Raw genomic sequence first — 17796 nt, 5'->3', positions numbered from 1 at the left:
TCATGGTCATATGTAGAAATGCAGCAATAGTGTATTATCATAAAAAATGTTGAAAGATCTTCCTAGAAGTAAATACATCAGATGAACTGCATTATGATCAGAAAGGAAAAATTCCTATCCCTGGCACATTCTGGCAATAAAATAATTCACTGGCGACAAATGAAAATTTGTACCAAGGCCAGGGTGCGACTGATAGTATGTGGCAAACAGGAATTTGCAGTGAGGAGGGGGGGGGGGGGGGAGGCATGCCCGGATAGTCCATCCAGTTGTGCCAAACTATTATGTCAAAGTGGTATAGATGGTTAATGCAACTGCCTAGTAAGCAGGAGACTCTGGCTCAACTCCCGACCTTGGTACAGATTTTTGTTTGTTGCTAATGAATTCTTTCACTGCCCAGATGTGGTAGAGATTGGAATTTCTCATTTCTGAACATAGTCTGGCCTTGGAATGAAACACACAAATGGTGTCTGTTCTTTTGAAAGAACAGATACCACTCATATAGATACATGAACTGTATTGACCTATTTGCTGCTTCTGCAAAGCATACTACACTCACTGGAACATAATGACAGTCCTTACTGCAACTGAAACCTTGGTCATGAAAACCTGCAGCAGTACTTCTCCTTTACAGGTGAACTGAAAACTTACACTAACCCACTTCCATGGTATGGCGAAAGTCTGAACTGGACGTGTGCTGCAAACAATTGTGACCTCACAATTTGGCTAGCAAAAAGAGTTAATGGCATATATAGATTGTGCTGGTTTCTTGAAATATATTTTATTGAACAGAATTAACAACAACAACAACAACAACAACAACAACCACCACCACCACCACAGCCTTCCAGCTGTAATTTTTCTCTTGGCTGTGATCTATTTTGAAGCAATAAAAGCAGCTGTTTCACACACACAGTATGCTCATCTACATACAAGGCAGTTCAACAGCTATCACTATTTAATGCATAGCACTACACTGATTAGAAATACAGAGAATGTAAAGGAGAGTTTCAATCTCTGTAGAAATGCAGTGAACTGTAATATGGGGCACATTTTTAAATCAGCATCTTCCAAACTGTTGACTTGGTCATACTTGACGTGACAACACAATGTTCTGTTCTTGGTCACCTAGATCTCTCGCCCTAACAGTTGTGGATTTATTTTTTGGGTTTCTATGAAAGACACTGCGCTTGTGCCTCCTTGGCCAAAACCAGCACCAGATTTCCAACTGCGCATTTCGAAGTGCTTATTTTGGCGACTCCACTTATGCCTCAGAATGTATGGCATGAAACGGATTATCACTTAAATGTTGACCATGTTTTCATACAAAATATCACAAATATATAAATTGCTACTCCCACAAAGTGGACCCGTTAAGTTGCAGACAGACAACAAAAATTCTGTTACACATTATAGGTCAAAGCTCCGACAGAGCTACAGTTGGAGCTGCAGGTGGTAGTGGTCATGTGTGCATGAGGAATGCTTGCTTATGTATTTTCTTTGCTGAAAAAGGCTTTGGCTGAAAGCTATAATGTACAACAGTTTTTTCATTGTCAGTCTGCAATTCAATGGGACATCTTTACAGGGAATCCGTCTTTTTCCTAATATTGTTGTCACCCCAACCTGGAATTTCCATTGTTTGACAAATAAGTGAAATGTATGAGGGCACATTCTAGTAGCACTTCGAAGTCTTTAGTGACAGCAAATGTCAAACAGTGTAACTAGCAAGACAGAAGCCACAGACTTAAAAATGATGCAAGCAATTAAAGAAAAAGACTAATAAAGATGATAATAATAATAATAATAATAATAATAATAATAATAAAACAGTCATGTATGAGCCCAGTGGGACCATGCTAAGTGCAATCAATGTCGCTTTTGATGGTTAACCTTCCTTTGTGTCTAAATTAGTTTCATCCTTTCAGAATGAAGTCTCTTTCTTTCATCAGACTACAGTGTTCCAGTCTGTTTTCTAGTTTCCTCTCTGACCAACTTTCTTTTGTGTGAATGTTTTTCTATCTGTATTGTTGGCCTGAATTATAGTGGGTACTTTAAGATCCTTCTCAGTCACTGCAATCCATTTAATTGGCTCAGTTTTGGCTTAACTTCTGTTTTAGTAGAATTCTACTCTTTGTTTTGTCAACCTAGTAGATCCCATTCGTTTAATGTGACCATAAAATTAAAGTCTTCATTTTGTCATGTCACCATGTACGTGTATTATTCTATTTCGTTATTACTTCTTTGCGTATAAGTGTCTCCATCAGTAATTTTGGGGCCTAATATTTTCCTAACAATCTTTCTTTCTACCTTTCTTTTGAATATCTTCTTTCAATTTAAAATTAAAGTTTCTGCTCCATAAAGACAGTCAGGTTTGATTACAGTTTACTGAATTTAGGAAATTAATCTGAATGCAGTTGCCATTTTTTGACAGCGAATTTCGTCTGCAGTTTCTTTCCAGACCATTTTCTTGTATGATTTCCCCCCAGGTATTTAAATTGAGAAACTCTTTATTTTTCCATATTTTGTGTTAAAAAACTTTGGTGCTCGTTTGTTGTACGTCACTTATTCCATTTTTCGAATGATATTTGTAGTCCTACTTTTTCTGTAACTTCTTTAAGAATTTCAATCTGGTTTCAAGCTGTGGTAATACTCTTAGTTAAAATTTCCAGATCATCTGCACAGGTGAGGCAGTCTACTCTAATATTACATCTACCCAACTTAATTGATTGATCTATGTTTTGATTACTTTTGCTCTCACCTTTCTGTAACTACCTTTTCCAAAACACAGTTAAACAGTAAAGGGGAGAGTCCATCTGCCTGTCTAACACCAGTCTTTATATCAAATGGTTCAGAAATTTGCCCATGAATTTAACTTTAGAGCTAGTGTCTGTTAAAGTTTCCTTAATCAGTGTTAGAGTTTTATTATATAGCCCTCATTGCTTTAAAATTCGGAAAAGAGATTCATGATCAACTGAGTCATAGGCCTTTTTAAAATCCACAAATGTACACATAATGTTGTTAGTAGAAATCCTTTGGTGCCTAAGGATAGGTTTTTAATCAAGAATTTGTTCCAGACAGGATCTGTTTGGGCTAAAGCCTGCTTGGTATTCACCAATTTTAGGTTCTAACTGTACTTGGGATGAATCAAGTAAACATTGCAAGAGAATTTTGTATATGACCAGGGGCAGAGAGATTCCTCAGTAATTATTAACATTGGTTCTATTCTGATTTAATGCAATGGATGAATTAGGGCAGTTTTCCAGTCCTCAGATATTTTTTTCAATTTGCCAGATATGTCCAATCAGTTGGGTGATCTCTTTTATAGTGTTCGGGCAAGCTAATTTTAGTAGTTCTGCAATTATACCATTTCCTCCAGATGCTTTATTGTTTTTTAGTCTCTTAATCTGTTTAGTTACTTCGATTGTCAGATTTTTTAGTGTTAGGGTTGGTGGTGTTAGTTTGCAATAGTCGGAATTTATTCGCAGGTTCTCGACAGTTTAATACTTTTTCCAAAATATTGGCAAGTACCTTACACTTTTCCTGATTATTATGAGCCCAATTGCAATTTTCATTTTTTAAGCAAAGACTTTGAGGTTGGTAACTGGGTAGTTTTGTTTAGAATGTTTTTATATAAGTTACTCTTTTGGAATTCTTTTTCAGTTTCTAACAGTTGGGCATTTTCATAGTTTCTTTCAGTCTGTTGGATTAATTTAGCTGTTTCTTTTCTTACAGGTAGAAAGGTGTTGTACATATTTGTTACTAATCCAATTTCTGAATGGCTGTTTCACAATCCATGTTCCTCCAAGGGTGTTTTTGTTTCTTTCAAAGTGGAATTAAATTTTGTGCTATTTTGATGAACTTTTCTTTTACCAACTGTTGGATTGTTTTTGTGTCAAGTTTGCTTGTTAGAGTTATGTTAGGGTTATTTTAGTGGTGTCAAATTTTGGGATAACATTTTGTTCGGTTTCGAAGAGTTTTTGGGGTTGAGGTTGACGTTTTACTTTTATTCATGTTAAATGATGGTCAGAATCAGTATCAGTCCCTTTCCTAACCTGAACATTTAAAATTTGTCATTAGCATATGAAATAGCTATATGATCAATTTGAATTTCAGAAGGGTTCCTTTTAAAATGTGTTGATACAATTTTAAGGCTAAAATTTTTGCAAGTGTCAACAAGTCTTTGGCCATTTTGGTTTGTCCATTTACGCACAGGAAATCTACTCACCGTTTTCTTATACTTTCTCTCTTTACCTAATTGAGCATTGAAATCACAATTAAAATTTTAAAAAGGTTTGAGGGAATTTTCGAGATGATGCTTTCTGACGTTTCCCAAGCTTCATTAACTTCTTCAGGTTTTTTACAGTTATCCTCATTGATTGACATACGGGCATTAATTAAAGTGTATGCTTTATTTATGCATTTAAGAAAAATTGTACTTAGTCTATTGTTAATGGGTTCTACCTTCATTACTGAATTTAAAATTTTTTTAAAACTGCTAAAGCAACTCCCAGATGTGATTTATTATTAAGTATTCTTTTATCAGTTTTACTTTTTGAAAGACAATAACTGCCAATATTCATGGTGTTATTGTCCATCATTCTTGTTTCTTGAAGTGCCAAAATTTGAATCTTCCTTTCTTTTAATATATCTCCCAATTTATGAAGTTTACTTGGTTACAAAAGTGTATGTTACGTGCTGCAAAAAATTTATTTGTTTTGGTTTTAAGATGGCCAGAGAACTCAGAGTTCTGTTGAGTCACATTGCATTTTAACAAGGCTGCCCCAGAATCTGAAAGACCAGTTGTGCCAGTGATACTGGTGGTGGATTGACCACCTGGGGTAATATTGTCGTCATCTAAATTCTCCATGATGATTGTACCTGGGATCAGGTGGGGTTGACTCACTGAGTGAACTCAGAGTGTTAAGACTGAAAGGGTTAGTTCCAGAATATAAATTTCAGCAACACCACTGAACAAATGCTGATCACTTTGCCGCTTGCTACAAGACCGATGCAAAGTGGATTTGGTTTTGTTTTGCCTTGGCCTGGGACTGCTTATTCTCTATTCACAGCTGTCCACCATATCTGACACAACATTCACTATCTCCCACCTGTTATCCATACAATGCCCTACGCAAAATCAGCTTCTTAGACTTTTAGTTACAGAGTCTTGAAGCCTGAACTATTAATATTATAAATGAACTACACATATTGATAGAAGTAACTGCAAGAAGTTAAATAATTTCTTGTAGACAGTAGTATTTAAGAGCAAACATTTTGTTCTTTTGAGGACCATGTTTGAGTGAGATGGTGTCAGGCTAGAGCATAATTTGCATTTCTTGTTTTATTTCCTTATTTTAAATTCAACAGACCTTGGGTACATAGCAACAGTCATAAATAACCATACAAAAGACAATTTATTTCTTCGCAAAGTCTGTTGACTGAGAACCTGTACTCAAAGAAGTGTGTGTGACCATTACACTCCCACAACTACGGATTATGGTAAGAGATTAGGCCACTTACAAATTCTTTGTCTCACTCAGTATTTAAATCGAGTAAGACATCAAGCACTGCACAGTGGTTTGCACAATGTGTGTGTACATACAGATGACGATAGTAAAGCGCATGTATAAAATGTAACAGTCAGCCAACTGGTTGCACACAACTCTTTTTTTTAAAAAAGAGCACATTAACCAGGTTTCTGGTTTCGTTAGCTCTAAGACTATTTTCATCAGAATAGTAAACGTTACCTAGAAAATTATACAAGGTACAGGTAATATACATGAAATAGTTACATATGTGGAAATTCTCAAATAAAAACCAGGAAACTGTACTTACATGAACTCGCATGACAACTTTTAAATTTTCAGCAATAATGCTATCATCAAATGACATGTATAGGTCATAATAAAAAAGACAAACAGTTATAAGAATAATACAATCATAGTTGCAAGCAGTGGCACAAGTTATCTGCTATAGCTAGCTAAGACCAGCACACACACAGCACAAGAGGCATCAGAGTGCATGGCATGTAAGCTGACACTGCCATGAGATGCACACGAGGATTAGTAGTGCCATCTAGTAACAAAACGGCAAACTTATAAACACCTACGACAAGAGCAAAATTACACAGCTGTAGGTATATATTTGTGACTGCTTCCCAAAATCCTGTTAGTAATGATAAAAACATAATTAAAGTCATTAATAATAAAGTTAAAGTAAATAATGCTTAAATAATGAAGTCTGATAAAGGGAATGCCACTCATTGCTAAAAAGCAAGAATAAGTTACGAAAACCTTGGAGTTTTTTGAGGAAAATGATATTTCTGAGCTTCATGAGGATCCCACCTCTGTTTTGCAAAAGGATATCAGAGCCACAGTTAACGATGAAAAATTTTAACTTAAATCTTACCAAAAAAAGGCAGTTAATTAACATGACCTCTCAAGCTCCAATGTTATGTGTACAATTTAAAGTTCATAAATTAGTACAGCCTGTACGTCCCATTTCGAATAGTAGGAATAGTGCCTATCATGACCTAGCTATCTGTATGACAACTTGAGAAAAAAAAAATCTTTTGTTTTCCAGAATGATTTTTCTATCTCCAACAGTCAAAACTTAGCCAATAAAATTAGAGACATACATTGTGATCAAGGTACTATGTTAATTTCTTTCGACATCAAAAATCTCTATGAAAATGTGGCAGTCAAAACAGCGTTGGACATAGCAGAAAAAAATTTACAACTCTTCAAAAAAGATATTTCTGACAAATTACTGATTTCATGAATTTGTTTCAAATTGTATTAAATATAATTATTTCAAGATCAATGGGGAGTTATACCTGATGGTCTTGCAATGGGAAAACCATTTGCAGGAATCCTAGCAGACATTTTTATAAATTCCCTAGAAGAAAAGTTTTTTAAAAATTTTTCAGCTGTTTCCTTAGGCATTATATCATATTCTAGATATGTTGACAATATTCTGATTATTTATAGAGGACCAAACAATGGGACTGATCACCTATTCAAAATCTTCAATGAACTTCACGAAAAAAATTACTGCCACCTGTGAGCTTGGAAACAAATTCCAGCAATTACACTACCTACACCTTACTCTGACAATAGTAGATGATAAAATTTCCTTTAATATCTTCCACAAACAAACTTGCACTGATCAAATAGCACCTTTTACTTCAACAAACCCCCAGTCTCACAAAAAAGCCTTTTTCATTCAAATATTTACTATTAAAAACAGTCTTGATCATGATTTATTTATCAAGGTGACCGGTTTCTAGTGATTCTCCAACAGAAATGGTCTGAAGATGACCACAGTAGTGGTCGAAACCGGTCACCTTGATAAATAAATTGTGATCAAGCTTGTTTTTAATAGTAAATATTTGTAAGACATTGATCACTGCCTTTCCCATATTGTATTCAAAAGTAATTCCTTTTTCATTCACCTGTCCTTAGAGCTATTTCTATTTCCTTATCCGATTAAAGTCTTGAGGCAGAAAAAATTTTACCGAAACTGTTGCAGTTAATAATGGCTACGAACCCAACATAGTAAGTAACATTTTTAAAAAGCAATATAATGAAGAACAGAATCACCACTCTGGGCCTTTCCACTAATAACTGAAATTGAAAATTTTATTTCTATACCATTTATTGGACCTGTCTCTAATATAAAACAACGTCTTCTGCAAAACAAATATGATTGCAAAGTAGCTTTTTCCACAAACAATTCACGAAAAAAAATCTTATTCACAGTCAGGATTCAACACAGTCTCATTTGCAAAAGTCAGGAGTTTATAAAATCATCTGTGACTTGTCTGGCCTATTACATAGGACAGACAGGGAGATCTATACCTGTAAGATCTAGATAACATCTAGGAAAAAAGATTACTAATATTTGTAATTCATCCATTGCTGACCACTTGTTAATCACCGGCCATAAATCCAAGGAAGTGCAAGATGTCAGTATCCTACACTCCAAGAAAAAAAAAAAAAAAAGGTCTATAACTCAATATCCTTTAAGAGCTGGAAATTTTCAAACACCTGTCGTGTAAAGACGGTTTTATTCTTAACAAACAACTGCAGTAGTTTAACAAAAACTTCTTTTGAGGTTTAGAGCCGTTTCTTAGAACTGATTAATTTTTGGAATTTTTCCTCACAGTAGCATCAGGAATGTCTGTTTTCCTTATTCAACTGTCACTGTAAGCCTGTATTTTAAAACTACCTGCAAAAAGGGTGATTTACTATTTTTGAACTTCCATTTTGCCTATTACCTGGGTGCTATATGGCGCTAATGTATACACACAGCTCCGTAATTTTGCTCTAATCGTAGGTGTTTATGAGTTTGCCACTTTGTTACTAGATAGCACTACCAATCTTTTGTCCATCTCATGGCAGTTTCGGCTTACATGCCGTTTAGTCTGATGCCTCTTGTGCTGTGCCAGTCTTAGCAGGCTACAGCAGTTAACTTGTGCCACCACTTGCAACTACGACAGTATTACTCTGATAACTGACTGTCTTTTTATATTCTTGACTCGTGGAACAAAACCATGTCATTTGATGATAGCACTATTGCTGAAAATTTAAAAGTTGTCATGCGAGTTCTCTGGTTATGTAATTTTCTATGTAACTTTTACCATTCTGATGAAGATAGTCTTAGCGTTATCGAAACCTGGTTAATGTGATTATTTTTTTTTTTTAAAGTTGTGTGCAACTGGTTGGCTGACTGTTACATTTCATATATTTGCATATACGTTTGCCAAGCATACAGCCAAAAAATGTTTAAAATATCAATTAAAGCATATTTTGGAGATGATGATTTTTAAATGTTCAGTAATTTTACTGTGGCTCATACAGTTGAGACACACTGCCTTGCACTGACTATAGAGTAGCAATTGCGTTTAAAATCTTGTGCCTTCACATGATAAATTTCTGTATTTACACTGCCAAACCAACATTTTCTGGGTTTCTATAATCTGAAGTAAATTCTTTAATAATTGCCACTTTAAATCGACAGTGAGCAGCAACACACACACACACACACACACACACACACACACACACACACACACACACACACACACACACACACACATTCTTTCTTTCTTAAACAGTGTGTGGATTATGTGAAAGAGCACAGACCAAAAATCAAAGTAGTTTCACCTGAAAGAGAGAGACAATACAGATGACAATGACCATAGAGTATGGTGAACATTCGGTATCAAGTATCAAGCATCTGAAAGTGGAATGCAGAACTTACAATTGTATTTTGATGATGAGTTCAACAGTTACAACAGAAGCACAGGGAGTAACATGTGTGATAGCAAACATGGAAAATAAGAAAGCAGTAAGTGATAATTTGATATACGAGGAAACAATAATACTACAGAATAAATCGACAGTACAGGTGACTTTCTGATGGCAGCAGTGACCCCATTCCAAAGAAAACAAGGATGTAAAACATATAGAAGACAGGATAATGGATTAATGACAAAAGATCGCAAAAAATATAATATATTCAGAATTTTTAAGATGAAAAAAATCACAACAATAGGAAATTTACTTTTCCAATCTAATAGGTATTTTAGATCACTAAGCAGATGATCAAGAATATTTGGGGATCACAATTCTCTTCTTTACAAGATAAAATCAATCACAAAAAAGAGTAATAAATTAAGTTCATTGTTCTCTGATCTACTGTTACAATTATTGAGGTTTTATTTCTTTTCTTACAAGAAATTTCACTGGAGAGTGTATTTTGTTTTACTGTGAAGATAACGTTAAAAGGATAGTTCTTTGAAGTACTATCTACAATAAGATCTCAGATGTTCACCATGTATTAATGTCACTGCACTATTCAAGGAGTGAAAATCTGAGCACAGATTGTTGTTAATGTGGTCTTCAGTCCTGAGACTGGTTTGATGCAGCTCTCCATGCTACCCTATCCTGTGCAAGCCTCTTCATCTCCCAGAACCTACTGCAACCTACCTCCTTCTGAATCTGCTTAGTGTATTCATCTGTTTGCTCCCTCTACGATTTTTACCCTCCACGCTGCCCTCCAATGCTAAATTTGTGATCCCTTGATGCCTTAGAACATGTCCTACCAACCAATCCCTTCTTCTCTTCAAGTTGTGCCACAAAGTCCTCTTCTCCCCAATTCTATTCAATACCTCCTCATTAGTTATGTGATCTACCCATCTAATCTTCAGTATTCTTCTGTAGTTTTTATTTCTTCTCCATGGATTTTAATACCTACTCCAAATTTTTCTTTTGTTTCCTTTACTGCTTGCTCAATATACAGATTGAATAACATCGGGGCAGGCTACAACCCTGTCTCACTCCCTTCCCAACCGTTGCTTCCCTTTCATGCCCCTTGACTCGTAACTGCCATCTGCTTTCTGTACAAATTGTAAATAGCCTTTCGCTCCCTGTATTTTACCCTTGCCACCTTCAGAATTTGAAAGAGAGTTTTCCAGTCAACATTGTCAAAATCTTTCTCTCTGTCTACAAATGCTAGAAATGTAGGTTTGCCTTTCCTTAATCTTTCTTCTAAGATAAGTCTTAAGGTCAGTATCGCCTCACGTGTTCCAACATTTCTACGGAATCCAAACTGATCTTCCCCGAGGTCGGCTTCTATCAGTTTTTCCATACGTCTGTAAAGAATTCGCGTTAGTATTTTGCAGCTGTAACTTATTAAATTGATAGTTCGGTAATTTTCACATCTGTCAACACCTGCTTTCTTTGGGATTGGAATTATTGTATCCTTCTTGAAGTCTGAGGGTATTTCGCCTGTCTCATACATCTTGCTCACCAGATGGTCAGGACTGGCTCTCCCAAGGCTGTCAGTAGTCCTAATGGAATGTTGTCTACTCCAGAGGCCTTGTTTCGACTTAGGTCTTTCAGTGCTCTGTCAAACTCTTCATGCAGTATAATCTACATTCTCTTCCATTTCCAGAATATTGTCTTCAAGTACATCACCCTTGTATAGACCATCTATATACTCCTTCCACCTTTCTGCTTTCCCTTCTTTTCTTAGAACTGGATTTCCATCTGAGCTCTTGATATTCATACAAGTGGCTCTTTTCTCCAAAGGTCTCTTTAATTTTCCTGTAGGCAGTATCTATCTTACACCTAGTGAGATAAGCCTCTACATCCTTACATTTGTCCTCTAGCCATCCCTGCTTAGCCATTTTGCACTTCCTGTCGATCTCATTTTTGAGACATTTTTACTCCTGCTTCATTTACTGCATTTTTATATTTTCTCCTTTGATCAATTAAATTCAATATTTCTTTAATTACCCAAGGAGTTTACTTGCCCTCGTCTTTCTACCTACTTGACCCTCTGCTGCCTTCACTACTTCATCCCTCAGAGCTACCCACTCTTCTTCTACTGTATTTCTTTTCCCCATTCCTGTCAATTGTTCCCTTATGCTCTCCCTGAAACTCTGTACAACCTCTGGTTTAGTCAGTTTATCCAGGTCCCATCTCCTTAAATTCCCACTCTGTTGCTGTTTCTTCAGTTTTAACCTACTGTTCATAACCAATAGATTGTGGTCAGAGTCCACATCTGCCCCTGGAAATGTCTTACAATTTAAAACCTGGTTCCTAAATCTCTGTCTTACCATTACATAATCTATCTGATACCTTCCAGTACCTCCGGGATTCTTCCACGTATACAACCTTCTTTTATGATTCTTGAACCAAGTGTTAGCTGTGATTAAGTTATGCTCCGTGCAAAATTCTACCAGACGGTTTCCTCTTTCATTTCTTACCCCCCAATCCATATTCACCTACTATGTTTCCTTCCCTCCCCTTTTCTACTCTCGAATTCCAGTCACCCATGACTATTAAATTTTTGTCCCCCTTCACTACCTGAATAATTTCTTTCATCTCAAGATTACTTATCCCAAATTATAATTCCACATGATAGTATACAAAAACAGCCAACATTAGCTAATTTAAACATTTGTTAATGTACAAGATTTGAACACTGCTGATCCTAGACTGTATTTCCTGCAGTTCAAATTATTCACATGTTTCGTTTATTACACGTTTGATTGTTAACGCCTCTGTTCATGGATGCAATTTAGTGTACTTTTTTGTTTGTTTTTTAGCTAAAAGGAATCATCAAGCATAAAATCACTTAATCATTACAAGCTATGTTACTACTTCCTCTGATGGTTTGTAGGCATTAGGATAGATTGTAATCGCTATGTGAATAAGAAGAAACAGTATAGAATCAATGTATTAACTGGATATTCATTTGTATAAAATTTTCTGTATTCCTCTGTAGCAACACATTTCAAAAGCTTGTATTCTCTTCTTTCCTGTAATTTGTATCATCTATATTTCATTTCGATAATGGAGTACACTTCAGATGAAATCCTTCAGAAAAGATTTCCTATTTAAATTTATATTTAACATTAACATTTTTTTCCTTTCTTTTTCGGAAGTGCTTTCTTGCTATATCCAGTCTGCATTTTATATCCTGTACTCTGGCCAGTGTCAGTTATTATACTGTCCAAATAGCGAAACTCTTTCATTGCTTTTAATATCTCATTTCCTCAGCATCACCTGATATGACAATATTCCATTACCTTTCTTTTATTTTTGATAATGTTGTTCTTATTACTTCTTTTCAAGACAATTAGCATTATATGAACTATTTATTCACTGTAGCACTCTGTTACTAAAGCAGCTTACACTGGTCACATGCAAATTACCAACACTAATATCTTCTCATTAGTAACTATTTATTTATTTATTTATTTTATTGGTTATTTAGCCTGACCAGATTACATCAGACCAGGAGATCTGTAGCCATACCTCAAATGCATATTCCTTTTCATTCTGTGATGTGCTTGTGTGAGAATGCTGTACACATGAAGCTGACACAACATTCACTGGGCCAGCAGTGTGTGAATGAGCAGGGCACCGACACCTGAAAGAAAAAAAGTTAAAAGTTGTTGTAAAAAAAAAAATGAGAACTATTTTGCAGCTTTTAGGCAAAATTGTGGCAGACTACTTAAAGAGCTATATTACATTCAAGCATGTTTAGAAGTTAGCAGATACAGAATGTAGAACATTCAGTAACAAGTATCTGAGAGTGAGATGCAGAACTTTTCGAATCAGATTTTGATGACAAGTTGAACAGTTACAAAATTTTATCTTGGTGCACATGTTAACTGGTTATCAAGTAGTAATAACTATTTCAGACATTAAGGGTACAGTACAACAAACTCTGATGAACCAAAAAAGAGTAACTGAAAAGTATAATGTTCAATGATTGATGAGTTTTTTTTTTTTTTTTTTGGCCCATTGGAAGTCAGAAAACAATTGGCTGTTGATAAACCTACCGAACTTGTTGCCAAGTTTACCTTCTTTGGTTGTAATCTTCTATACTTGAAGATGATAAACTAGATACTGAGAGATTTAACAGAATAAAAGCTACAATAACTCCAGCTCTAAACAAAAAACATTTGAGGAAGCAAACAATGCTGAAATTTTACAGTGTACGTTGTTGTAACATTGATCCTTACTACCGAAGGAAAAAATGGGCAGTGGAGCAGATAGATGATGACATTGCCAAACATAAGCACCTGCGAAACAGGGTACTTTGCTGCGTCCACTGCCTCCACCATGCCGCCCTTCCCCCCCCCCCCAAATCTATTGCAATCAGTAGCACCTGCATAGATCAACTCAGTGGTGCCTGCATAGACCAACAATTACATAACTGTGCTTGTGAACTACTGCTGTGTGATCTGCCTATGTTTCTTTGAAATGCCATTAACATAAGCCCCCCCCTCCCCCCCCCCCCCCGATTAATCATTAATAATGAAGAATCCCTAAATCCACAACTCCCGTGGATGTAGGCTGCTTATTTTGAGATCACTGTCTGAGGTTGCAGATTCATGGATGTATGTTACATCTGATGTGGTCTTAACTTATTTACACCAGATACGACTAACATGGGATATTGAACATATACAGAAAAGGGCAGCACGAATGGTCACTGGTTTGTTTAATCCATTGGAGAATGTCACAAAGATACTGAAGGAACTAAAATGGCAGACTCTTTAAGACAGGCAAACTATCCTGAGAAAGTGTATTAATGAAGTTCCAAGAACTGGCCTTAACCCATTACTCTAGGAATATACTACAACCCCTCACATATCACTCACAAAGGGATTATGAGGATAAGATCAGAATAATTTCTGCATGCACAGAGGCATTCAAAAAATCATTCTTTCCACATTCCATATGTGAATGGATAAGGAAGAAACCCTAATAAATGGAACAATGAGATTTACTCTCTGTCATGCACCTCATGGTGGTTTGCAGAGTACAAATGTAGCTGTAGATGTAAATAACAAACAAAAACTCTGTATAATTTACTTATTATTGTTCTGTAAAAAGGCAATATTACAAGTGAGATGCACTGAAATATCTCCCTGCATTAGTTTCCACCTTAACGGTGGGTAAAAGCAATAAAGCACCAACTTTGAAGATATGCTCATCTTTAGCTGTTGAAGCTTATTCTGGCTACACCCATCAGCGTCTTGCTGAAACTCCCTCCACTGCCCACACCCTCCTAAAGGTATGCTGACAATAGCATATTTCAGTCTATCTGAAAATATCTCCCTGTGATTTCCATACGAAATTTACATCTGAGGGAGTTAATTACATTTTTAATAATTTCAGCAAATCGTGGAGTAATAGTGGCATTGCTCATTGTATGGAAATTTTTCAAACAAGTGAAAATTTTTCACCTTGAGGTTGCATTTACAAAATATTTGATGATGTTTTGAGTTTCTGTTTAGTATGACCTCTGTCTCATGTTTTGTTTTTGTACATACGTCTGATATTACTGAACTCATTCTCATAGTGAACAACATGTTATTGGAGGTTGCATTCTTTTATAGTGAAATAAACTTAATACACCTCATAATATTCTTTTAGTTTCACATATTTATGATTTTTTTCCCTTTGCTATAGATATTTTATGTGACAATGGGGGTTGCCATAGGAAAGTAAGTACTAGGATGCATTGTGGGAAATGTGGCAAATGGTTTCATTGGGGGCAAATGTGGTTGGGGGAGCTCTGGGGAGGTCACTAAGTACCTGCCTTAGAAGTGCAAAATATGCAGCAGAAACAGGTTAATAGAGGAGCAGTAAAGGAAGAGCTGTGCCATTCAGAAACAGCTGAATCCAGGCAGGAGAGACATAGCAAGGATGAATAAAGGCAGTGGTGAGTGGAGTGGTTAGGGAACAGGCAGTTGGTAGTAAGGCTAACAGGAGGAGGATGCAGCCTGACAGTTTTCTTGTGTGTGCCAGTAATGGGTTCCAGCTACCAGAGTTGAGGGGAGAAGAGCCTTAAGAGTGTGTAGAAGTAGGGAATGTTCAACAATCTCTGCTTGTGAGTAGGAAGGCTAGGAATAAGACTAATATTAGGAAAAAGAATGTTTTGGTGCTAGGCAGCATTCAATTGCAGGAAAAGCTAGTGGAGGAGTATCAGATCATCAGCAATTTCAAGTTGAGTGCTGTCTGAATCAAGTGACTGAAAATGTAGGGCCTTTCCATAAGAAGTTCATGGAAGGTAAGCTGATTGCACCATAGGAACAGGGCACACAACTAGTTGGTGACCTAAGTACAATAGCTTCCCTAACTGGTAGCACCCATTTGAGCACATCGGAGCTGTTCCAGCAGCATGATCGTCCACATAGCTGGAGCTTGGGCTGAGGACTACTGACCGGACACACATTGCACTGGTGCCAATAACAATTATCAGGAGATGAGGCTACACTAGGCATAGTCTGCACCCCAACAAGACTGAAATGGAGAGATTGGCAGAATTCATTTATGAAAATATAGCAGCTGGGTATGGGCCCACATATGGTCAAGTACAAGTCTTAGTAGACAGTAAGACTACACCTTTTCAGGATAATCATGACAACAGGCTCACTACCCTTGAAAGTTTCTCAATCAATTTAGGTATTTCTAGGGTGTTCATGAAAGGTAGAATGTACCACAGCAGAGTGCACGAGCACCACACAAATTTGCTCAGAATTATCTATTTCTCATTCAAGTGTGCAGTCTATTAAAAAGATAGTACACCAGTTTTAAGCTGAATTCCAGTCTTTAAACAGTACAGTGGTAAGTATTACAGAGCACTGGTAGACAGAAAATTAAATACCTTATAAAGTACTATCATTATATGAAAGGGCAAGTTGCTACTGTAGAACTACCTTAAATGGTGGGGGGTGGGAGTATGCATCAATATCAGAGATGGTGTACATTTTAAAGCTAGAGAAGATCTGATACTAATTAGTACATACAAACTTTTTGAATTGCCAGCCACTGAATTAACAAAGCTAGTCATCCATTAGAAATTAACCATCCTGTACGTGTACCACTCCCCTATTGTTAATGTGTCCACTTTCTTCTATAAATTACTTGGAATCCTGGGAAGAGCTTCCACCTCCAAAACTAACTTACTAGTATGTGGAGACATGAATAGTAATACAAGTGATGAGAGTGAAATTAGTAATAACTTACTCAATATTTAAGTACTTTTAGCAAATCACAAATGCTAAACACTGCTATTAAGCTATCAAAAATTTCACCATCAGTCTTAGGCTGAATGGAAAACTTTGTAAATGACTGTTTCTCCGATACTGAGAAGAACTTGCAACAAAACCTTGCTGAAACACACACAGCACCCACAATGACAGGCACAGCAAGCACAATTATGTTGTTTCCTGCTATATCCCCAGCCCTTCATCTGAAATAATAGTTACCACTAATACAGGTGTGTCTGGCAGTTTGCCGTTGCTCTAGCACCTGAAATAATAGCTACCACTAATACAGGTGTGTCTGGCAGTTTGCCGTTGCTCTAGCTCACTAGTGATGCCACCTTAGGCAATTCAACACACTGGTTTGTTGTCAAGGGAACCACCTGCATCCGCTCTGAAAACATGCGGCACTAGATTCACCACTACAGGCACCAGTTTCATCACCGTTATTATTACAGTCAACAGTGCTGCAGTCATGGGCACTACTTCACATCCACAAGTCACTTGCCCACCGAGTCCATATCCTTTCACTGGGCATGTATTTACAATAGTGCCCAGCTGCTATACAGTCGTTTCAACTTGCTGAGCTGAAGAAGGATATCCTCCTCACAGCATCCAAGCAGCTAGCAGTGGCAGCTGCCATATGAGCTTTGACATCAGGCCTCCATGGCCACAATGGGCTGCCAGCCATCTAGAATGAACCTCAGTCTCCACAGACTCTGGCACCAGAACTTCATATCTGCCAGTGTTTATTGACTTTAGTGATTGTGGTCAAGAACAGCTGCCCTCCAAGTGGTCCATCTGGACTTAGAATTGTAGTATTTACACTCATCAGTGATTACAGTCAGAACCAGATCTATTTACTTCAAGAGTTCGTATCTTCATCACAAACTCTAAGAAACAATTATTCAATATCAATTACTGACCATGAAGATCTATTCTGTGTATTCAATTATTCTTTCCTCTTGGTGCATCAGTGGACTTCAGTGTGACAATTCTTTCATGCATGCTAAAATAATGTGAGCCTGGTTTTATATTTACATGGAAATCTTATCTTGCATTATGAGTCTATACAAGGTCACTACAGTTCTGGCAATGAGACTAAAATGCTATGCAGTTTCAACCAATTGTAACTGCACCAATGTGTCAAATTAAACAGACTGAGTTTGATGACTTCCAATGTAGCGAGTGCACTTACAGACACTTTCCAACACTTTACGTAA

The 17796-nt window shown here is 36.7% G+C and overlaps 1 protein-coding gene across 1 annotated transcript in view; it reads right to left on the bottom strand.

The window, feature by feature from the left end:
* LOC126465225 (hydroxyacid-oxoacid transhydrogenase, mitochondrial) overlaps positions 1–17796 on the bottom strand; it is a 74613-nt gene that overhangs the window by 46764 nt on the left and 10053 nt on the right. Inside the window, exon 2 of the mRNA XM_050096290.1 lies at positions 12828–12942. Coding sequence (XP_049952247.1) covers positions 12828–12942 — 115 coding nt within the window. The remainder of the gene's footprint in view (positions 1–12827; positions 12943–17796) is intronic.

The sequence above is a fragment of the Schistocerca serialis genome, chromosome 1, assembly GCF_023864345.2.
Source record: "Schistocerca serialis cubense isolate TAMUIC-IGC-003099 chromosome 1, iqSchSeri2.2, whole genome shotgun sequence".
In the NCBI taxonomy this organism is placed as follows: domain Eukaryota; kingdom Metazoa; phylum Arthropoda; class Insecta; order Orthoptera; family Acrididae; genus Schistocerca; species Schistocerca serialis.
Note: the sequence above shows the minus strand (reverse complement) of the source record. Positions and strands in the feature narration are given on the sequence as shown.